At 48.2% G+C, this 24,104-nt stretch overlaps 1 protein-coding gene across 1 annotated transcript in view; it reads right to left on the bottom strand.

The window, feature by feature from the left end:
- Positions 1-24,104, bottom strand: part of NT5DC2 (5'-nucleotidase domain containing 2) — a 180,479-nt gene that overhangs the window by 96,667 nt on the left and 59,708 nt on the right. Inside the window, exon 6 of the mRNA XM_063940631.1 lies at positions 4,799-4,927. Within this exon, the coding sequence (XP_063796701.1) occupies positions 4,799-4,927 (129 nt within the window). The remainder of the gene's footprint in view (positions 1-4,798; positions 4,928-24,104) is intronic.

The raw sequence follows: 24,104 nt of genomic DNA, 5'->3' as shown, positions 1-24,104 counted from the left end.
GCGTGGAATCTGCCGAATGGAATCGCTTCGTAAGAAGCCACCATCTTTCCCAGGACCCTTGTGCATTGATGTACTGACACTTGGCCTGGTCTTAGGAGGTTCCTGACTAGGTCGGATAACTCCCTGGCTTTCTCTTCCGGGAGAAACACCTTTTTCTGTACTGTGTCCAGAATCATTCCTAGGAACAGCAGACGTGTCGTCGGAAACAGCTGCGATTTTGGAATATTTAGAATCCATCCGTGCTGTCGTAGTACTACTTGAGATAGTGCTACTCCGACCTCTAACTGTTCTCTGGACCTTGCCCTTATCAGGAGATCGTCCAAGTAAGGGATAATTAAGACGCCTTTTCTTCGAAGAAGAATCATCATTTCGGCCATTACCTTGGTAAAGACCCGGGGTGCCGTGGACAATCCAAACGGCAGCGTCTGAAACTGATAGTGACAGTTCTGTACCACAAACCTGAGGTACCCTTGGTGAGAAGGGCAAATTGGGACATGGAGGTAAGCATCCTTGATGTCCAGAGACACCATATAGTCCCCTTCTTCCAGGTTCGCTATCACTGCTCTGAGTGACTCCATCTTGAACTTGAACCTTTTTATGTAAGTGTTCAAGGATTTCAGATTTAAAATGGGTCTCACCGAGCCGTCCGGCTTCGGTACCACAAACAGCGTGGAATAATACCCCTTTCCCTGTTGTAGGAGGGGTACCTTGATTATCACTTGCTGGGAATACAGCTTGTGAATGGCTTCCAATACCGCCTCCCTGTCGGGGGGAGACGTTGGTAAAGCAGACTTCAGGAACCGGCGAGGGGGGAGACGTCTCGAATTCCAATTTGTACCCCTGAGATACTACCTGCAGGATCCAGGGGTCCACTTGCGAGTGAGCCCACTGCGCGCTGAAATTCTTGAGACGGGCCCCCACCGTGCCTGAGTCCGCTTGTAAGGCCCCAGCGTCATGCTGAGGACTTGGCAGAAGCGGGGGAGGGCTTCTGTTCGTGGGAAGAGGCTGTCTGCTGCAGTCTTTTTCCCCTTCCTCTGCCCCGGGGCAGATATGAGTGGCCTTTTGCCCGCTTACCCTTATGGGGACGAAAGGACTGAGCCTGAAAAGACGGTATCTTTTTCTGCTGTGAGGTGACTTGGGGTAAAAAGGTGGATTTCCCAGCCGTTGCCGTGGCCACCAGGTCCGATAGACCGACCCCAAATAACTCCTCCCCTTTATACGGCAATACTTCCATATGCCGTTTGGAATCCGCATCACCTGACCACTGTCGCGTCCATAACCCTCTTCTGGCAGAAATGGACATCGCACTTACTCTTGATGCCAGAGTGCAAATATCCCTCTGTGCATCACGCATATATAGAAATGCATCCTTTAAATGCTCTATAGTCAATAATATATTGTCCCTGTCCAGGGTATCAATATTTTCAGTCAGGGAATCCGACCAAGTCACCCCAGCACTGCACATCCAGGCTGAGGCGATTGCTGGTCGCAGTATAATACCAGTATGTGTGTATATACTTTTTAGGATATTTTCCAGCTTCCTATCAGCTGGTTCCTTGAGGGCGGCCGTATCAGGAGACGGTAACGCCACTTGTTTTGATAAGCGTGTGAGCGCCTTATCCACTCTAGGGGGTGTTTCCCAACGCGCCCTAACCTCTGGCGGGAAAGGGTATAATGCCAATAATTTTTTAGAAATTAGCAGTTTTTTATCGTGGGAAACCCACGCTTCATCACACACCTCATTTAATTCATCTGATTCAGGAAAAACTACGGGTAGTTTTTTCACACCCCACATAATACCCTTTTTTGTGGTACTTTTAGTATCAGAAATGTTCAAAACCTCCTTCATTGCCGTGATCATGTAACGTGTGGCCCTACTGGAAAATACGTTTGTTTCCTCACCGTCGACACTGGAGTCAGTGTCCGTGTCAGTGTCTGTATCGACCTGAGGTAACGGGCGTTTTATAGCCCCTGACGGTGTTTGAGACGCCTGTACAGGTATTAACTGATTTGCCGGCTGTCTCATGTCGTCAACAGTCTTTTGTAAAGTGCCGACACTATCACGTAATTCTTTCCATAAGACCATCCAGTCAGGTGTCGACTCCCTAGGGGGTGACATCACTAACACAGACAATTGCTCCGCCTCCACACCATTTTCCTCCTCATACATGTCGACACAGCGTACCGACACACAGCACACACACAGGGAATGCTCTGATAGAGGACAGGACCCCACTAGCCCTTTGGGGAGACAGAGGGAGAGTTTGCCAGCACACACCAGAGCGCTATATATATACAGGGATAACCTTATATAAGTGTTTTTCCCTAATATAGCTGCTGTATATATTAATATGCCAATTTAGTGCCCCCCCTCTCTTGTTTTACCCTGTTTCTGTAGTGCAGGACTGCAGGGGAGAGTCAGGGAGCCTTCCTCCAACGGAGCTGTGAGGAAAAAATGGCGCCAGTGTGCTGAGGAGATAGGCTCCGCCCCCTTCACGGCGGCCTTTCTCCCGCTTTTTAATGGAAAAATTGGCAGGGGTTAAATGCATCCATATAGCCCAGGAGCTATATGTGATGTATTTTTTGCCAAAAAAAGGTTTTTTATTGCGTCTCAGGGCGCCCCCCCCAGTGCACTGCACCCTCAGTGACCGGAGTGTGAAGTGTGCTGAGAGCAATGGCGCACAGCTGCGGTGCTGTGCGCTACCTTATTGAAGACAGGACGTCTTCTGCCGCCGATTTTCCGGACCTCTTCACTCTTCTGGCTCTGTAAGGGGGCCGGCGGCGCGGCTCCGGGACCCATCCATGGCTGGGCCTGTGATCGTCCCTCTGGAGCTAATGTCCAGTAGCCTAAGAAGCCCAATCCACTCTGCACGCAGGTGAGTTCGCTTCTTCTCCCCTTAGTCCCTCGGTGCAGTGAGCCTGTTGCCAGCAGGTCTCACTGAAAATAAAAAACCTACTTTAAACTTTTACACTAAGCAGCTCAGGAGAGCCCCTTAGCCTGCACCCGTCTCGTTCGGGCACAAAAATCTAACTGAGGCTTGGAGGAGGGTCATGGGGGGAGGAGCCAGTGCACACCAGGTAGTCCTAAAGCTTTTTACTTTTGTGCCCAGTCTCCTGCGGAGCCGCTATTCCCCATGGTCCTTTCGGAGTCCCCAGCATCCACTAGGACGTTAGAGAAAGACAAATGTGTACTTTAATGTCCAGGGTCATTACTAGGTCCTTTTACCGCTCCCCCCGTCTCCCGCACTTACTCCATTGTTCTGCAGATTCGGAGATTGTGGACTACATTTGGAAACCCCTCTCTAGAAATCCTGCGCTTGCCACTGCAGTGGTGACCTATAGTAGGTGTGAATGCTCAACCACTGGGGATCTACTACCACCCCCCCTGGCGAGGCTGATGCCAAAAGGGATCTACAAGTATTTCTTCTGGAAATCTATCACAGCTGGGAAGTGCGAGGTACTGTTACAATGGAGGCCAAGGGATGGGTGCAAGACACCCCATAGCAGGGGCAAACGCAGGATTTACTCAGGGGGGTTTCCATTGGGGGGGGGAGTGTGTGTGTGTGTGTGTGTGTGTGTGTGTGTGTGTGTGTGTGTGTGTGTGTGTGTGTGTGTGTGTGTGTGTGTGTGACCTAGCCAACGCTGAAAACAATAACAAACAGCGTTACAGACACTGGCCGCTCATACACGTAATTTTACATGAATGAGCGGCCAGTGTCTGTAACGATGTATGTTATTGTTTTCAGCGTTGCCTAGGTCACGCAGCCGGGACCCGCAGCATCACTTCTGCCGGACGAGTGACGTTAACCTCACAATACACGTTTGTGTTTGGATACAAGTCTACTAATGCCGCCTCTTTTGTTCATAGCTGTATAGTAGGGGTACATCCCCTAGTGGAGGGCACATATACTATATATATATATATATATACATAATCAATGGTGCGGCACTCACAGACTCTTAATAAAGAAATCACAGACACCAGCGGTATAGTGAACTTCAATGTTTCAATCCTGTATGGATTTTCGGCAGGAACAAGTTGAAGTTCACTATACCGCTGGTGTCTGTGATTTCTTTATTAAGAGTCTGTGAGTGCCGCACCATTGATTGTTTGCATTTCTAAATGTGAGGGCACAAAGACCAATTACTTGCAAGGTGGAGTGCCGGGTTTTACATTGTGTATATTATATATATATATATATATATATATATATATATATATATATATACATACACACACACACTATGTATATGTATATACACATACACTTGCAAATACAACCCTCTATTTGACAGACCCTGGTGAGCAAGTTGTGCAAACAGTACTTACTATAAGTGTGTGGTGGCTGCTGGTGAGCGGAGAGATACACGCTGGGGAAGTGTGAGGACGGAGGGAACTGCTGTGGCTGAGCATGTGCGGCCAGCAGCTCCCCACAGACACGCTCTTTGCAGAGAGCTACACTGCTCTCTGCTACTGTAGCAGCTCAGCTGTCGCGATCGCGGCTTTTACAGAGACGGAGACACTGCTGTCTCCGTCTCAGAAATGTAAAGTTTAGCTCATTAGGGGGGGTTTCCAGGTACTTGTAAACCCCCCCTGCGTGCGCCACTGCATAGGCATCATTTTTTTTTTCAAAATCAATATTTTAATACATTTAAACAAAAACATTATGAAACTTCATTAAATTACAATTACTAATTTATTATTTTATTTTTAAAGCCACTTAAGTGGTTGATGCACCGCTCCATGCAGTAATAGCCATGTAAACAAGTTATACTAAGATAATATTTTGATGCTTACTGTTGTATCCTTATAAAGATGAACTGGGTCGAAGTCAATGCCATTGCTGATGAAGAAATCTGTTACACAGGAAATCAAAGTCATCTCAGGAAGAGAGAAAATGTCCATGAACTGTTTCATTGATGGACCCTAAAAAACACAGGAGACTACTCTTCAATATAATACAGGATGCTCAGGTTTTTCCCTCCCCCATAGAACTGAAAAAGGTCACACACAGGCATGGCTAGTGGCTGCAGCAGCATAAATATTTGCTCCTATGCTGGAATACATACATGTAACTAATGATCAGTTGAGACTTTTCTTTCAAATAAATTACTTTTCTAATCACATCACTGCCCTATGCATTAGACCAAGACGATCGTGGGAGCAAAGGGAGCCGTTTATACATTAACAGTCCCCCTAAATAACTTACAATTCATTTTGTTATCAAGTGACATTTGACATCATGTGAACACTTTGCTCATTGTCAACAGTATCAGTCTGTTCGTTTTTACCATTGATTCAGGAGCATTGTGTCTCCATATGTGAAAAAATAGTTTCCTAACACACAGTATCCAAACGCATTCTTTTCAGGTTGATATATTGTATAAACACAGCACGTTACATACAATAGTGGATATAAACATTATATAACACACAGGGGACTTTAACAATAAGGTTACAGGAATATAAACAACACTGCAATCATCCCAATAAAGCTGAGCGCAGTGTTATATCTGCTATATACTGTAAACTCATCAGTAGGGAAGATCACCTACTAACAAAAGCAGCTCGCTCACCCCATGCCATCTCAGTGCGGGATACGGTCGTTAGGGCGACAAAGCTTAGGTCGACAGTCATTAGGTCGACCACTAAAGGTCGACATGCATTAAGTCGACATGGTCATTAGGTCGAAATGTACTAGGTCAACAGGTCAAAAAGTCGACATGAGTTTTTTGTTTTTTTTTTCATTTTTTTGGACATTTTTATACTTGACGATCCACGTGGACTACAATTGGGAACGGTAACCTGTGTCGAGTGCAGCAGTAGCAGAGTGAGGCACCTTGCCTGAAGCATGGCGAGCGAAGCGAGCCATGCGAGTGGACACGGTGCACTAATTGGGGTTCCCCGTCGTTTTACGAAGAAAACGACACCAAAAAAAGTCCAAAAACCCATGTCGCCCTTTTGACCTGTCGACCTAATACATGTTAACCTAATGATCATGTCGACCTATTGCCCCTGACGACCTAATGCATGTCGACCTTCCATGGTCGACCCAATGACTGTCGACCTAAGTTGAGACGACCCAACGACCCATACCCCTCAGTGCGCAGGTAATACAGGTTGAGTATCCCATATCCAAATATTCAGAAATACGGAATATTCTGAAATACGGACTTTTTTGAGTGAGAGTGAGATAGTGAAACCTTTGTTTTTTGATGGCTCAATGTACGCAAACTTTGTTTAATACACAAAGTTATTAAAAATATTGTATTAAATGACCTTCAGGCTGTGTGTATAAGGTGTATATGAAATATACAGTAAATGAATTGTGTAAATGTAGACACACTTTGTTTAATGCACAAAGTTATAAAAAATATTGGCTAAAATTACCTTCAGGCTGTGTGTATAAGGTGTATATGTAACATAAATGCATTCTGTGTTTAGATTTAGGTCCCTTTACCATGATATCTCATTATGGATTATGGTATGCAATTATTCCAAAATACGGAAAAATCCCATAACCAAAATACCTCTGGTCCCAAGCATTTTGGATAAGGAAGACTCAACCTGTATAACTTTTTATTACACAGACTTTTTGGTGCCCTGTGCCAGAAGGAGAATTGCAACAGGTTCAAATCCCTGGCATAACAGTTTTCAGAAATGTAATAAAGGACAGTGCGACTTAATAACAAAGAGCTATTAAGTCAAGTCCATGAATGCTGTATAGGTTGATAATGTCGATTATCTTACAGGAAAGAAAGCTATACCTTATACACACTTAGAATACACTTTACCATGGAGCAGCTGCGGCCACTAAACTTAGTACACACGCTACGTACTTTATACACTGTTTGCGTACGGAGTCCCGTATCACTGTACGGACTTAGCGTACAAACACAGCGCTGGGGGTACAGAGTACACACAGTGCGCACACACCCAGAGATACACTTTAAACCTTTACAGTAATGCAATGCAATGCTATTACACTTTAAACCTTATGCAGCAATGCAGTGTGATGCTATTACACTTTAAACCTTATGCAGCAATGCAGTGTGATGCTATTACACTTTAAACCTTATGCAGCAATGCAGTGTGATGCTATTACACTTTAAACCTTATGCAGCAATGCAGTGTGATGCTATTACACTTTAAACCTTATGCAGCAATGCAGTGTGATGCTATTACACTTTAAACCTTAGCAGGGAAAGAAATACACGACACCAGTCTGTAGTTAAACCACTGGGTTCCGACACCACAGTGGATTATTGCTGAAAGGGGTTTACAATATATACAATACAATACAATATAACAGAGTAAATGGCTACAGTCAATGTACATACGTGATTGGAATTGCTTGCGCAACCCGGCCGGTCCTCGGTCATCTGATAGATAACGTTGTGAGTCTTGTGTCAGGCCAGGCTGCAGCAGGCTTTATTTATACAATTCTTCCAAAAGCAATACAATGGATACTGTAATCCCTTTGTCCATTGGACACAGGAATGCACTTTTACAGTACAGGAGAGGTCATAGGTCGATTTGAAAAGGTAGGCGATGTCTTTCCCAACTGCTCTTGTGGGTGGTCTCCTCTGGATTCCCGCCGCATACATAATATACAGTAAATACAGTTTATATCTATATTCTGCTTCTGCACATAACTATCCGCAGGAACATGCGATCTTCCGCAGACCAACACCGGAATGTTACCCTTAAAATACCCTACAGCTGGATACCAAACACCACCTTATAACCTTAGTCTGTCCCCTCTTATCCTGTAAAGGTGAATCCCTTTGTTTTGTAATCATTTAAACTGTTGTTACTTTCTGATGTGGTGCAGGGGGACTTTCTGATGTGTACAATGTGCACTATTTGGATTAAATATGTAATGTGTTTTGATAGCTCTCCATGCATTCACAAACTCTACCGTAAATACCCATACCACGCGCTGATGCGCACGACCGCGGGAGCGACCATACGCAAATTGCGAATATGTGCACGCACAGCAGAAAAAGTACACGCGCGGAGGCCATCTGTGTGTTGTTTGTACGTGATGTGTGTACTGCAATATTTTTCGACTTTGACAAGGTATTAGTGACAGAAGGGGTGGGGGTAGGAGACAGGGCCGGTCAGGAGATGCTAAGCTTCAAAAAGGGGAGAGGCTGCAAGTGAAAGTAATTAAAACAGATAATTGACCAGTGCCGCCAACAGCGCCCCCAACCCTGCAGCGCTATGTGTGGTGGTACACTAAGCACACACCTAGTTATGGCCCTGGGAATAATCTATATAAATGCGGGTGTTCTAGGATTTTGTGGCCAGAAGAGAATCTAAAGTACCCATATGACACTAGCCTAAAAGTGCAAATGAGGCAAACAAAAGAATGGTGACAGTAGGTGTAGCAAACACAGGAATAGGCTTGGCTGTGGTGACTATAAACCTCAATGATTTATTTTCACTGAAAGGGGTTTATTGTACAGTACCTTCACAAAGAATGTTTTCATATGTCATACTATGGAAAATAAAAAGGTTAATAACCTTTATCACTTCCAGATACAAATTGTATCATATATATGTGCAGGTACATTTACAATGCTTCATTATAGATCATTTTAAAATAAAAATATTGGGGGGGGGGGGGGGGGGGGGCAATTTATGAAACACTGCAGAGCGGCAGTATTTAGTAAGCAGCGCGTCATGAGTAGCAAGGGTGGATGCTAAAACACCAACGCAATTAAACGTTGCTCTGGTATAGTAACTGCTGATCCAAAAATCAGCTGTCCCCACCATCTCTATCACTGCTATGCCCATGTCAGTGAAACTTAATAATGCAGAGTCAATCAATATTCTTTGATCTGAATATGTTTTAAAATCCCCTATATTCCGTCCTGAGCCCCACTTTCCTCTGCATGCTGGTATTCTAACATTTACATGCATTTTAGAAACACATAAAAATATTGGTTGCCAGGTTTGTAACCCTGGTAGGCATGCCTCTCAACATTTAAAGCAGTAATGCCATACATGAATAAAATAGGATTTTAATTACCTACCAGTAAATCTTTTTCTCGTAGTCCATAAGGGATATTGGGGAATCTAGTACGATGGGTATAGATGGGGTCCAAAGGAGCCGGTGCACTTTCAATTTCTTCAACTGTGCTGGCTCCTCCCCTCTATGCCCCCTCCCACAGGCAGTTATAGGTAAAAACGTGCCCGAAGGAGAAAGGACATATATGAGAGAAGGAACATGATAACAAAGAGTGGTGAGATTTACATACCAGCACACCACTAACATATAACGGGTGTAGTATGGTATGCCGGCGGCCGGGCTCCCGGCGACCAGCATACCGGCGCCGGGAGTCCGACCGCCAGCATACTGACAGTGTGGCGAGCGCAAAGGAGCCCCTTGCTGGTTCGCTGCGCTCGCCACGCTGCAGGCGCGATGGCGCGCTACACTATTTTATTCTCCCTCCAGGGGGGTCGTGGACCCCCACGAAGGAGAGTAGCTGTCGGTATGCCGGGTGTCGGGATCCCGGCGCTGGACTACTGTGCGCCAGGATCCCGTCATTCGGCATACTGAAGACCACCCCATATAACAACCAGCAACGGCTGATAACAACAACAGCAACAGCTGAACAGGTAACCACATAACAAGAACCTGCAGAAAAGTCAACACACTGAGGCGGGCGCCCAATATCCCTTATGAACTACGAGAAAAGGAATTACCGGTAGGTAATTTAAATCCTATTTTCTCTAGCATCTATAAGGGATATTGGAGAATCTAGTACGATGGGGACATCCCAAAGCTTCCAGAACGTGCGGAAACATGCGGAGACTGCTGCAGCACCGCCGACCCAAACTGGGTATCCTTTTTGGCCAGGGTATCAAATTTGTAGAACTTAACAAAAGTGTTCTTCCCCGACCAGGTAGCAGCTCGGCAAAGTTGTAACTCAATGATCTTGTAGAGTGGGCCTTCAGAGACTTAGGAACAGGTAAGGCTGCCGACACATAGGCCTGTTGAACAGTAAGCCTAATCCAACGAACAATGGACTGCTTTGAAGCAGGGCAACCCTTTTCTGCGCATCAAATGGCACAAACAAAGAATCCGTTTTTCTGGGCTGAGCCATTCTCTTGACATAGATCTTCAAGGCTCGCACAGCATCCAATGCCTCCGGAGGACCAGAAGCGTCAGAGCTGGACAGAATCACAATAGGCTGATTCAAGTGAAACGCAGAGACAACCTTCGGCAGGAACTGCTGCCTAGACCGGAGCTCCGCTCTGTCCCCGTAAAGGCCAAGTATGGCCCCCAATTCTGAGACACGTCGAGCAGAAGCCAGGGCCAGTAACATCACCGTCTTCCACGTGAGGTACTTGTCTTCTACCGTCATTAGAGGTTCAAACCAGGAGGACTGTAGAAATTCCAACACTACATTCAGATCCCAGGGTGCCGTAGGCGGCACAAAAGGAGGTTGGATGTGGGGTAGCCCTTGCAAAAAGGTCTGAACTTCTAGCAACACTGCCATTTTCTTCTAAAAGAAAATGGATAGGACTGAAATCTGAACCTTAATGGAACCCAGACGTAAGCACTTAGCCACACCAGCCTGCAGGAAACGTAAGAAATGTCCAAAGTGAAACTAAGCAAGCGGATATGTGCGTTCCTCGCACAAAGAGACATATCTCCTCCGGATATGATGATAGTGTTTTGACGTCACAGGCTTCCTGGCCTGAACCATGGTAGCAATTACCGTTTTGGAAAGGCTCTTGTGAGTTAGGATATTCTGCTCAACCTCCATGCCGTCATACGAAGTCGCCGTAAGTCCGGGTAGACGAAAGGTCCTTATTGAAGAAGATCTCTTCTTAGTGGTAGAGGCCAAGGGTCTTCGATGGACATATCCAGAAGATCCGTGAACCACGCACTCCGTGGCCAATCCGGGGCAATCAGAATTGTCTGGACTCCCAGATTTCTGATGCGCTTGAGCACCCAGGGGAGTAACCGAATCGGAGTAAACAGGTAGACCAGCCAGTAAGGCCAAGGCGACATCAGTGCATCCACTGCCGTCGCCTGAGGGTCCCTGGCTTGTGAACAATACCAGGGAAGCTTCTCGTTGAGACGAGAAGCCATCACGTCGATTTGCAGGCAGCCCCACCGGTTGATGACCTGCTGGAACACCTGCTGGTGGAGTCCCCACTGCCCGGGTGGAGATCGTGACGACTCAGGAAGTCCGCTTCCCAGTTCACACCCGGAATGAAGATTGTTGATATTGCTCTTGCATTTCTTTCTACCCAGAGAAGTATCTTTGACACCTCTCGCATGCAGGCTCTGCTTTTTGTCCCTCCTTGTCGATTGATATACGCCACTGCTGTAGCGTTGTCCGACTGTACCTGGATCGCGTGATCCTTGAACAGAGGAGAGGCCTGAAGCAGAGCATTGTAGATCGCCCGAAGTTCCAGAATATTGATCGGAAGGAGGCTTTCGTGGGCTGACCACCTGCCCTGGAACTGCGCCCCCTGGGTGACATCTCCCCATCCTCGTAGACTTGCATCTGTTGTGAGGAGGGTCCAATCCTGAATTCCGAAACTCCGGCTCTCCAGGAGATTGGAGGACTGCAGCCACCACAGGAGGGAAATCCTGGCCTGAGGCGACAGCTGTATCATCCAGTGCATCTGAAGATGTGAACCCGACCATTTGCTCAGGAGATCCAGCTGAAAAGTTCTGGCATGGAACCTGCCATATTGGATCACCTCGTAGGAGGCGACCATCTTCCCCAATAATCTTATGCAAAGATGAATGGACACTCGAGCAGGTCCGAGTAGCATGCGGACCATCTCTTGAAGTGTTCTCGCCTTGTCTTCTGGTAGGAACACCTTCTGGGCCACTGTATCCATCAACATCCCCAGGAACAGAAGCCGCTGAGTCGGCTCCAGATGGGACTTCTGTAAGTTGAGGATCCACCCATGGCACGACAGAAGTTGGATAGTGCGGTCGATATGGAGCAACAAAAGCTCCCTGGATCTTGCTTTGATCAGAAGGTCGTCCAGGTTAGGAACAATGTTGACTCCCTGGATCTGGAACATCATCTCCATCATCACCTTTGTGAACACCCTCGGAGCTGTGGACAGGCCGAAGGGCAGTGCCTGGAATTGGAAGTGATTGCCCAGCAGTGCAAAAACCGCAGGTACGCCTGATGAGGCGGCCAAATCGGAATATGGAGGTAGGCATCCTTGATATCCATGGAGACCAAGAATTCCTGCTCTTCCAGGCCCACAATCACTGCTTGCATGGATTCCATTTTGAACTTGAACACCTTCAAGTAAGGATTCAAGGATTTTAGATTCAAAATGGGTCTTACCGAACCGTCCAGTTTCGGCACAACAAACAGGTTTGAGTAAAACCCTTTGCCACGTTGCGGTATTGGTACTGGAACAATGACGTGGGACTGGACCAACTTTAGGATGGCCTGTTGCAACGTAACTTGCATATCCTCCAAAGCTGGTAAGCTTGATTTGAAAAATTGTTGGGGAGGAGTACTGTCGAACTCCAGCTTGTAGCCCTGAGAAACAAAATCTCTGACCCAGGTATCCTGACAGGAAGCCTCCCAGACGTGGCTGAAGTGACACAGTCGAGCTCCCACCTTGAGATCCCCTCAGGGTGGGTGGGCACCGTCATGCTGAGGCCTTAGCGGAAGCAGAACTGGTGGTCTGTCCTGAGAGCTGGTGCTTGCAGGCTTTCTTAACTTACCTCTGGTGCCTCTAGTCACGTTGGAGGCACCTCTGGCCTTAGATCGAAATCTGTGAGTCCGTAAGGACTGGACAGATAGCCCCGGGTAGGAGCATCTCGCCGGCGGGGCCCCAGACAGGAGAAACGTGGATTTCCCAGCCATAACTTTGGAAATCCAGGTATCCAATGCAACCCCAAAGAGCCATTCCCCAGAAAAGGGGAGGGATTCCACACGTTTGGATTCTGCATACGCAATCCACTGCCGCAACCACAACGCCCTGCGCGTCGACACTGCCATGGAAGAAATCCTAGCGTTAATGTTCCCCATCTCCTTGAGCGAATCACAGAAGACACATGTAGTGTCCTGAATGTGTTTTAGGAGGGTCACCATAGTGACCAAGGGCATATCTCCTGAGAGGCCCCTCTGAATTTGAGTGGCCCAGGAATGAATGCAATGGGTTATCCAGCAACTCGCAATGACCGGCCTTTGCGATACACCTGCTGCCATGTAAATAGATTTGAGTGTAGTCTCTATTTTCCTATCCCCAGGATCCTTTATGGTAAAGGAGCACAGGACAGGCAGCACCGCCTTTTTGGACAGTCGAGAGACTGATACATCAACCCCTGGGGGTTCCTCCCAAAATGTCCTACCTTCAGGAGCAAATGGGAAAGTGCGCAAAAATTTTTTGGACACTTGGAAATTTTTGTCTGGATTTTTCCAGGCCAGCTTGAATAGGTCATCTAACTCTGCAGAATCAGGGAAAGTGACATTAGGCTTGTTTTGTACAAAGAAAAATTACCGCTGTGACGCAGCGTCCTCTAGAGGGAGCTTTAACACATCCCATATAGCTAGAATTAGGGGTTCAATACCCTGAGCAGAATCGGGATCCCCACTAATGGGGTCAAAGTCCTCCCCATCCTCCTGTATAGTGTCATCTGTATCAGAGAGCAGTGCAGGTAAACCACGCTTTTGTGGTCCTGCATGAGAGGAGGGGGGCTGTGCCGCATCTGCCCTAGCAGCTAAATCTGCAAAAGCTTGTTGTAGTAGCTGAGTTTTCTGTACATTAGCAGTGAGCTGGGATGACATATCTGACATCATAGTTTTAAGAGACCCTAGCCAATGGGGCTATGGACCCTCTCCCCCAGCCCCTTCACTGATTTGTGAAGATTGGCTGCATTGATCACATGAAACAGATTATAATGGAGAGAATCTGGTGTGGCATACACTGCACAGCTTGTGTTTACCCATGTTTCACAGTAAGCACATTAACATACACATACACCCAGACAGTTATATTGCAAGCCTGCGCTACTGTATGTGAGAGGAGACACACAGAGAGGACACCAGCACACCCTTAGCTGTACAGCCCCAGTGAGGCTGTCAGCTAACTATATCACAGTTAACACTAACAAATTCTGTCCTGTAGAGGACCCAGATGTGTACATTTTCCCAGTGATTTCTGGCTGCAACGCAGCCTACCATGGGACTCCGTAGGGGTAAGTATAATTAAATATATAATTAAATAGGTGCAATCTGCACCCATTATAGATATGCCAATGTATGCAGCGCTGTGCTAATATATGCTAATGCCGCAGGAGGCATCTTGTGTAATAGACACTTCGTGCCGGCTTCTGTAATCCACTGCTGCATATGAAGGCGCAGCATCAGATCACTCTGCGTAAACATTGGCCATCTAAGTGACACTCGGGTTACTCAGGATGGCTGGTGTTTACGCAGCACCGGGGGCCAGTGAAGCTGTATCCAAGGACACAGACACTTGCCATGACAGGCCTTGATGACATCAACATGTCTAGTGCACTTCCTGTCATGATTCAGTGTAATCAATGCTTATTTACACCATGTGTAGGCAACTGGTGAACTCAGATAGAATTGGGTATTCAAATTCCACATTATCCTCTTTTAAAAAGTCCAGAACCATTGCAGCTCCCAGGTAACAATCATTCGCTCATATCAAAAACCTTCTAATTAAGACTACAAAGAACAGAAAATGCATTTGACACAAAGCCAAAACACGGAGGAGACTCTAAAGGTGGGTACACACGGAGAGATGTGTGCTGAGCAATCTATCACAGACCTCTCAGCACACATCTCTCCCCCCACTCAGCGGAGGAAGTGGGGGGGATGCTCACTTCACTCAGCGGTGAAGTGAGCGACCTGACTAGATTGTGCCTGCATGCAGACCAATCTAGTGTCAGCGATAGCGTCGTGCGGGCAGCGCATCGCTATCACTATGGAGCATACACACGGAGCGATGTGTGCTTTTTTTCTAAGCAATCTAGCCAGACTGCTTAGAAATTAAACAAAAATCGCTCAGTGTGTACCCCCCTTATCATCTGGATAGTAAACGAAAAGTCGACCTGCAGTTTATACCCAGTTTTATTTTGTCCAGATACAGGCGATACATTACAGTAACATTAAACTGAATATTAATGCTTTTATGCTCATTGCATAAATTATTTATTTTCAAAATTATAAGCATAGATAAAGCTATTACATGACTTTCTTGTAATCCAGATTTAAGTAAAATACAGATTTAGTATTTTACTATGAATTACTTGCATACATTCATTTTTGCAATTATTTTACCAGCACTCACAATTAAAAACATTACCCTAGCAACATCCATTTTTTGTTTGAAAATACTATAATTCTTGACAGGGCCGTAACTACGTGTGTGCCAAGTGGGCTTGGCACACAGCGCAGTTGCCCTGAGGGCGCACGGCCAGCGGCATGTAATGAATCAAATTGACTCATTACATGCCGCCTCTGCTGTGTGCGCCGTTCTGTGGAGGGAGAAGAGACCAGCGCCGGGCAGCGGAGAAGGAGGAGGAGGGAGGGGGAGCAGAGAGCCGCAGCAGCGCTATGTCATTGGTAGTAAGCGCCGCTGCAGCATCCCCCTCTCCTTCTGTATTGGCTGCCCGGCGCTGCTGTGGATGCTGGGATGCGGTTCCTCCATCCCAGCATCCACAGCAGCACCGGGCAGCCAATACGGAAGGAGAGGGGGATGCTGCAGCGGCGCTTACTACCAATGACATAGCGCTGCTGCGGCTCCCTGCTCCCCCTCCCTCCTCCTTCTTCTCACCTCACTGCCTGCACCGAGGTAGCTGCACGAGGAGCCTGACTGCCAGCAGGAAGATGGTAAGTATCTCTCTCTCTCTCTCAGGGGGACACCGTCTGCCGCAATGTGTAAAAAGGGGGACTGGCTGCCGCAATGTGTAAAAAGGTGGACTGGCTGTAAAAAGGGGGCCTGGCTGCCGCAATGTGTAAAAAGGGGGCCTGGCTGCCGCAATGTGTAAAAAGGGGGACTGGCTGCCGCAATGTGTAAAAAGGGGGACTGGCTGCCGCAATGTGTAAAAAGGGGGCCTGGCTGCCGCAATGTGTAAAAAGGGGGACTGGCTGCCGCAATGTGTAAAAAGGGGGCCTGGCGGCCGCAATGTGTAATAAGGGGGACTGGCTGCCGCAATGTGTAAAAAGGGGGACTGGCTGCCGCAATGTGTAAAGAGGGGGCCTGGCTGCCGCAATGTGTAAAAAGGGGGACTGGCTGCCGCAATGTGTAAAAAGGGGGCCTGGCTGCCGCAATGTGTAAAAAGGGGGACTGGCTGCCGCAATGTGTAAAAAGGGGGACGCTGTCTGTTGTAATGTGTAAAAAGGGGGACGCTGTCTGCTGTAATGTATAAAAGGGGCTCTACCTGGTGTAGTGGCGCTACTGTGCAGCGTAATTTGAATAATGTAGACTACTGTGCACCGTAGTATGAATTGCTATTATTTTGTGGCCACGCCCCTTCTCCGTGAAACCACGCCCCTATAAAAAATTTGCGCGCCTGCGGCGCGCACTGCCCCTATCTTACATGGGGGGGGGGGCGCCACTGTCGTTTCTTGCACACAGCGCTAAAATGCCTAGTTACGGCACTGATTCTTGATAACCTGCCTCTTCCTTTTGCTGTACAAAGAACAATTATATTTAGTAATGGCTGCCAGACAAAAGAGGGAGGAGTAAATAGAAGAGACAAAAACACTTAAAGTAAAAGTACTTAACTACTGAGCGGTAGGCACATGCTGTTATATCTGGTGGGAATGCCCCATAATTCAAGACTTTTGGGACATTCTTCTGGTGCTTCTCAAATAGATTACAGCATTTTGAAGTAACTAGATCTCGGTGACATCGGTGAGTTAAACGGTAGGGGAGGCACTGGTCTTATTAACCCCCCCCCCCTCAATGTAGAAGGGTAGAGAAAAAAAAATAAGAATTTACTTACCGATAATTCTATTTCTCGTAGTCCGTAGTGGATGCTGGGGACTCCGTCAGGACCATGGGGAATAGCGGCTCCGCAGGAGACAGGGCACAAAAGTAAAAGCTTTAGGATCAGGTGGTGTGCACTGGCTCCTCCCCCTATGACCCTCCTCCAAGCCTCAGTTAGGATACTGTGCCCGGACGAGCGTACACAATAAGGAAGGATTTTGAATCCCGGGTAAGACTCATACCAGCCACACCAATCACACTGTACAACCTGTGATCTGAACCCAGTTAACAGCATGATAACAGCGGAGCCTCTGAAAAGATGGCTCACAACAATAATAACCCGATTTTTGTAACAATAACTATGTACAAGTATTGCAGACAATCCGCACTTGGGATGGGCGCCCAGCATCCACTACGGACTACGAGAAATAGAATTATCGGTAAGTAAATTCTTATTTTCTCTGACGTCCTAAGTGGATGCTGGGGACTCCGTCAGGACCATGGGGATTATACCAAAGCTCCCAAACGGGCGGGAGAGTGCGGATGACTCTGCAGCACCGAATGAGAGAACTCCAGGTCCTCCTCAGCCAGGGTATCAAATTTGTAGAATTTTTCAAACGTGTTTGCCCCTGACCAAGTAGCAGCTCGGCAAAGTTGTAAAGCCGAGACCCCTCGGGCAGCCGCCCAAGATGAGCCCACCTTCCTTGTGGAATGGGCATTTACATATTTTGGCTGTGGCAGGCCTGCCACAGAATGTGCAAGCTGAATTGTACTACACATCCAACTAGCAATCGTCTGCTTAGAAGCAAGAGCACCCAGTTTGTTGGGTGCATACAGGATAACAGCAAGTCAGTTTTCCTGACTCCAGCCGTCCTGGAAACCTATATTTTCAGGGCACTGACAACATCTAGCAACTTGGAGTCCTCCAAGTCCCTAGTAGCCGCAGGTACCACAATAAGCTGGTTCAGGTGAAACGCTGACACCACCTTAGGGAGAAACTGGGGACGAGTCCGCAGCTCTGCCCTGTCCGAATGGACAATCAGATATGGGCTTTTGTGAGACAAAGCCGCCAATTCTGACACTCGCCTGGCCGAGGCCAGGGCCAACAGCATGGTCACTTTCCATGTGAGATATTTCAAATCCACAGATTTGAGCGGTTTAAACCAATGTGATTTGAGGAATCCCAGAACTACGTTGAGATCCCACAGTGCCACTGGAGGCACAAAAGGGGGTTGTATATGCAGTACTCCCTTGACAAACTTCTGGACTTCAGGAACTGAAGCCAATTCTTTCTGGAAGAAAATCGACAGGGCCGAAATTTGAACCTTAATGGACCCCAATTTGAGGCCCATATACACTCCTGTTTGTAGGAAATGCAGGAATCGACCGAGTTGAAATTCCTCCGTGGGGGCCTTCCTGGCCTCACACCATGCAACATATTTTCGCCAAATGCGGTGATAATGTTGTGCGGTCACCTCCTTCCTGGCTCTGACCAGGGTAGGGATGACCTCTTCCGGAATGCCTTTTTCCCTTAGGATCCGGCGTTCAACCGCCATGCCGTCAAACGCAGCCGCGGTAAGTCTTGGAACAGACATGATCCTTGCTGAAGCAAGTCCCTTCTTAGTATCTCTTGAAGTTCCGGGTACCAAGTCCTTCTTGGCCAATCCGGAGCCACGAGTATAGTTCTTACTCCTCTCCGTCTTATAATTCTCAGTACCTTGGGTATGAGAGGCAGAGGAGGGAACACATACACCGACTGGTACACCCACGGTGTTACCAGAGCGTCCCAGCTATTGCCTGAGGGTCTCTTGACCTGGCGCAATACCTGTCCAGTTTTTTGTTCAGACGGGACGCCATCATGTCCACCTTTGGTCTTTCCCAACGGTTCACAATCTTGTGGAAGACTTCCAGATGAAGTCCCCACTCTCCCGGGTGGAGGTCGTTCCTGCTGAGGAAGTCTGCTTCCCAGTTGTCCACTCCCGGAATGAACACCGCTGACAGTGTTATCACATGATTTTTCGCCCAGCGAAGAATCCTTGCTGCCATTGCCCTCCTGCTTCTTGTGCCGCCCTGTCTGTTTACGTGGGCGACTGCCGTGATGTTGTCCGACTGGATCAGCACCGGTTGACTTTGAAGCAGAGGTCTTCCTAGGCTCAGAGCATTGTAAATTGCCCTTAGCTCCAGTATATTTATGTGGAGAGAAGTCTCCAGACTTGACCACGCTCCTTGGAAATTTCTTCCCTGTGTGACTGCTCCCCAGCCTCTCAGGCTGGCATCCGTGGTCACCAGAACCCAGTCCCGAATGCCGAATGTGCTGCCCTCTAGTAGATGAGCACTCTGCAGCCACCACAGAAGAGACACCCTTGTCCTTGGAGACAGGATTATCCGCTGATGCATCTGAAGATGCGATCCGGACCATTCGTCCAGCAGATCCCACTGAAAAATTCTTGCGTGAAATCTGCCGAATGGAATCGCTTCGTAAGAAGCCACCATTTTTCCCAGGACTCTTGTGCATTGATGCACTGACACTTGGCCTGGTTTTAGGAGGTTTCTGACTAGCTCGGATAACTCCCTGGCTTTCTCCTCCGGGAGAAACACCTTTTTCTGGACTGTGTCCAGAATCATCCCTAGGAACAGCAGACGTGTCGTCGGAAACAGCTGCGATTTTGGAATATTTAGAATCCACCCGTGCTGTCGTAGAACTACTTGAGATAGTGCTACTCCGACCTCCAACTGTTATCTGGACCTTGCCCTTATCAGGAGATCGTCCAAGTAAGGGATAAATAAGACGCCTTTTCTTTGAAGAAGGATCATCATTTCGGCCATTACCTTGGTAAAGACCCGAGGTGCCGTGGACAATCCAAACGGCAGCGTCTGAAACTGATAGTGACAGTTCTGTACCACGAACCTGAGGTACCCTTGGTGAGAAGGGCAAATTGGGACATGGAGGTAAGCATCCTTGATGTCCCGGGACACCATATAGTCCCCTTCTTCCTGGTTCTCTATCACTGCTCTGAGTGACTCCATCTTGATTTGAACCTTTGTATGTAAGTGTTCAAAGATTTCAGATTTAGAATAGGTCTCACCGAGCCGTCTGGCTTCAGTACCACAATATAGTGTGGAATAATACTCCTTTCCTTGTTGTAGGAGGGGTACTTTGATTATCACCTGCTGGGAATACAGCTTGTGAATTGTTTCCAATACTGCCTCCCTGTCGGAGGGAGACGTTGGTAAAGCAGACTTCAGGAACCTGCGAGGGGGAGACGTCTCGAATTTCCAATCTGTACCCCTGGGATACTACTTGTAGGATCCAGGGGTCCACTTGCGAGTGAGCCCACTGCGCGCTGAAACTCTTGAGACGACCCCCCCACCGCACCTGAGTCCGCTTGTACGGCCCCAGCGTCATGCTGAGGACTTGGCAGAAGCGGTGGAGGGCTTCTGTTCCTGGGAAGGGGCTGCCTGCTGCAGTCTTCTTCCCTTTCCTCTATCCCTGGGCAGATATGACTGGCCTTTTGCCCGCTTGCCCTTATGGGGACGAAAGGACTGAGGCTGAAAAGACGGTGTCTTTTTCTTTATACGGCAATACTTCCATGTGCCGTTTGGAATCTGCATCACCTGACCACTGTCGTGTCCATAAACATCTTCTGGCAGATATGGACATCGCACTTACTCTTGATGCCAGAGTGCAAATATCCCTCTGTGCATCTCGCATATATAGAAATGCATCCTTTAAATGCTCTATAGTCAATAAAATACTGTCCCTGTCAAGGGTATCAATATTTTCAGTCAGGGAATCCGACCAAGCCACCCCAGCGCTGCACATCCAGGCTGAGGCGATCGCTGGTCGCAGTATAACACCAGTATGTGTGTATATACTTTTTAGGATATTTTCCAGCCTCCTATCAGCTGGCTCCTTGAGGGCGGCCGTATCTGGAGACGGTAACGCCACTTGTTTTGATAAGCGTGTGAGCGCCTTATCCACCCTAAGGGGTGTTTCCCAAAGCGCCCTAACTTCTGGCGGGAAAGGGTATAACGCCAATAATTTTCTATCGGGGGAAACCCACGCATCATCACACACTTCATTTAATTTATCTGATTCAGGAAAAACTACAGGTAGTTTTTTCACAACCCACATAATACCCTTTTTTGTGGTACTTGTAGTATCAGAAATATGTAACACCTCCTTCATTGCCCTTAACATGTAACGTGTGGCCCTAATGGAAAATACGTTTGTTTCTTCACCGTCGACACTGGAGTCAGTGTCCGTGTCTGTGTCGACCGACTGAGGTAAATGGGCGTTTTAAAGCCCCTGACGGTGTTTGAGACGCCTGGACAGGTACTAATTGGTTTGCCGGCCGTCTCATGTCGTCAACCGACCTTGCAGCGTGTTGACATTATCACGTTATTCCCTAAATAAGCCATCCATTCCGGTGTCGACTCCCTAGAGAGTGACATCACCATTACAGGCAATTGCTCCGCCTCCTCACCAACATCGTCCTCATACATGTCGACACACACGTACCGACACACAGCACACACACAGGGAATGCTCTGATAGAGGACAGGACCCCACTAGCCCTTTGGGGAGACAGAGGGAGAGTTTGCCAGCACACACCAAAACGCTATAATTATACAGGGACAACCTTATATAAGTGTTTTCCCTTATAGCATCTTAATATATAATAATATCGCCAAATAAGTGCCCCCCCTCTCTGTTTTAACCCTGTTTCTGTAGTGCAGTGCAGGGGAGAGCCTGGGAGCCTTCCTAGCAGCAGAGCTGTGTAGGAAAATGGCGCTGTGTGCTGAGGAGAATAGGCCCCGCCCCCTTTTTGGTGGGCTTCTTCTCCCGTTTTTCTGACAACCTGGCAGGGGTTAAATACATCCATATAGCCCCAGAGGCTATATGTGATGTATTTTTAGCCAGCATAGGTACTTTCATTGCTGCCCAGGGCGCCCCCCCCAGCGCCCTGCACCCTCAGTGACCGTTGGTGTGAAGTGTGCTGAGAGCAATGGCGCACAGCTGCAGTGCTGTGCGCTACCTCATGAAGACTGAGAAGTCTTCAGCCGCCGATTTCTGGACCTCTTCTCTCTTCAGCATCTGCAAGGGGGTCGGCGGCGCGGCTCCGGTGACCCATCCAGGCTGTACCTGTGATCGTCCCTCTGGAGCTAGTGTCCAGTAGCCTAAGAAGCCAATCCATCCTGCACGCAGGTGAGTTCACTTCTTCTCCCCTAAGTCCCTCGTTGCAGTGAGCCTGTTGCCAGCAGGACTCGCTGAAAATAAAAAACCTAACAAAACTTTTACTCTAAGCAGCTCTTTAGGAGAGCCACCTAGATTGCACCCTTCTCGGCCGGGCACAAAAACCTAACTGAGGCTTGGAGGAGGGTCATAGGGGGAGGAGCCAGTGCACACCACCTGATCCTAAAGCTTTTACTTTTGTGCCCTGTCTCCTGCGGAGCCGCTATTCCCCATGGTCCTGACGGAGTCCCCAGCATCCACTTAGGACGTCAGAGAAAAAGCAACAAAAAAAAAGCGTTGGACTCCCCCTATGTCATGAAAGCCAGCACCAGGCACAACCAGCAAGGGGGGATAATGCCATAGCAGGAGGGACGCTCAGTGTGGGGTCCCCCTGCCATCACATTACCCACCCCTAAACTGGTCAGCCCAGGGCTGGAATTCCTCAGAAAGTGGAGACACCCAAAAAATAAAATGGGCTCCCCCCTCCTGAACAACAACAAGCACTGGGCTGACAGCCCAGTACTATGCCACGCTCCCCCGATGGCCGAGGGGTCCATGGCAGGATAATATTGTTCTTTACAGGTGGCCTACAGGTCCCAGCAAGCCTGCCGGCAATTGGAGAACCAAAAGTGCCAGCATGCCCGGACATTAAGGGCCCGCTGGCACCCGTAGTCTGCCTGTAAAGAAAATATTAAAATAAAAACACCACACTATATGTTTTAATATTTTATTATGCTGCACCTTCACCTGGGGGCGGCGGCCTTTCAGCTCTTTTGCATGGCCACCGACGCTCCAGGGCTTCCGGCGTCTTCACGTGGCGGGCGCCAGCCTTTAAGCTCTTTTGCATGGCCGCCGTCCATCCAGAACTTCCTCTGTGTCTTCTGCCTTCAGGAGCTCTTCACTGCTCCTCCTCCGCCATCAAACTGACGCCGCTGCCTCGCGCTGACATATAAATCAGCCAGAGGGGGCGGAGCGATAACACGGCGAGCCGTGATTGGCTTGCGACGGCCATCTTGAATTAAAAAAATTACGCTGAGGCGCCATTTTTGAAATGGGTACCCGCTGACGAACTCTGCAAAATGGCTAGCAATCACAGGATCCACCCGGATCCTGGCTTGCCGCCAGCCGCGCTATGTCCGCCGGATCCTGACGTCACAAACCCGTCGTGTACCACCGCATACGCTCGCTACCCAGCGGATCCAGCACTGGATCCGGGCGGATCCTGCACTGGATCCGCTGGGCCAATCACATCTCCTGGACTGACAGGGGCATGCTTTCATATGAGTGAGTGAATGCACGCTCCTGTCATTGAGGCACCTGTACTGGTGCTGCTTTTACATACATTTTCAATGGGCTCTTACAGCCAGTAGCTTGGCCTCGCACCTGCCCCCCCCCCCCCCCCCCCGCCCCCTCCCCCCCACTGGCTGATCTTTACTATTGTCAGTGGAAGGCACCTCTCCCACTGCCTCCCACCCTGCTGTGCTGCATCACCACCACAGGGGTGATGATTAGAATAAAACAAAGAAGATATCTATAACACAGACTCGGTTATAAATATCTACTTTGTATTATTTTAATCATTATGACAGGGGAGGCACTGCCTCCCCTGCCTCCCCTGACTGCACGTCCCTGCTAGATCTGGTAGTTTTTCTTCATGGGACCTTTTGCTCAGTGAGCCAAACTACAGACAAATGAAAATTGCACATACTGTATGCAACGCTGCTAAATTGCTCATAGCTAGGAGTTGGCAATCTCCCACTCCTCCTACCTGCCAGGCACTCACAAACAGAATATGTAACAGGTAAGTATCAGTGGAGTGTTTTTGTGAGTGCAGGTGTCGGTGGACAGACCTGGGTTCTTCACCCGGAATCACCTCCTGAACTGGATCTCACTGAGGGA

This window comes from Pseudophryne corroboree, chromosome 9 (genome assembly GCF_028390025.1).
Source record: "Pseudophryne corroboree isolate aPseCor3 chromosome 9, aPseCor3.hap2, whole genome shotgun sequence".
NCBI classification, from domain to species: domain Eukaryota; kingdom Metazoa; phylum Chordata; class Amphibia; order Anura; family Myobatrachidae; genus Pseudophryne; species Pseudophryne corroboree.
The sequence above is the reverse complement of the archived record's forward strand: the minus strand, read 5'-3'. Positions and strand labels throughout refer to the sequence as shown.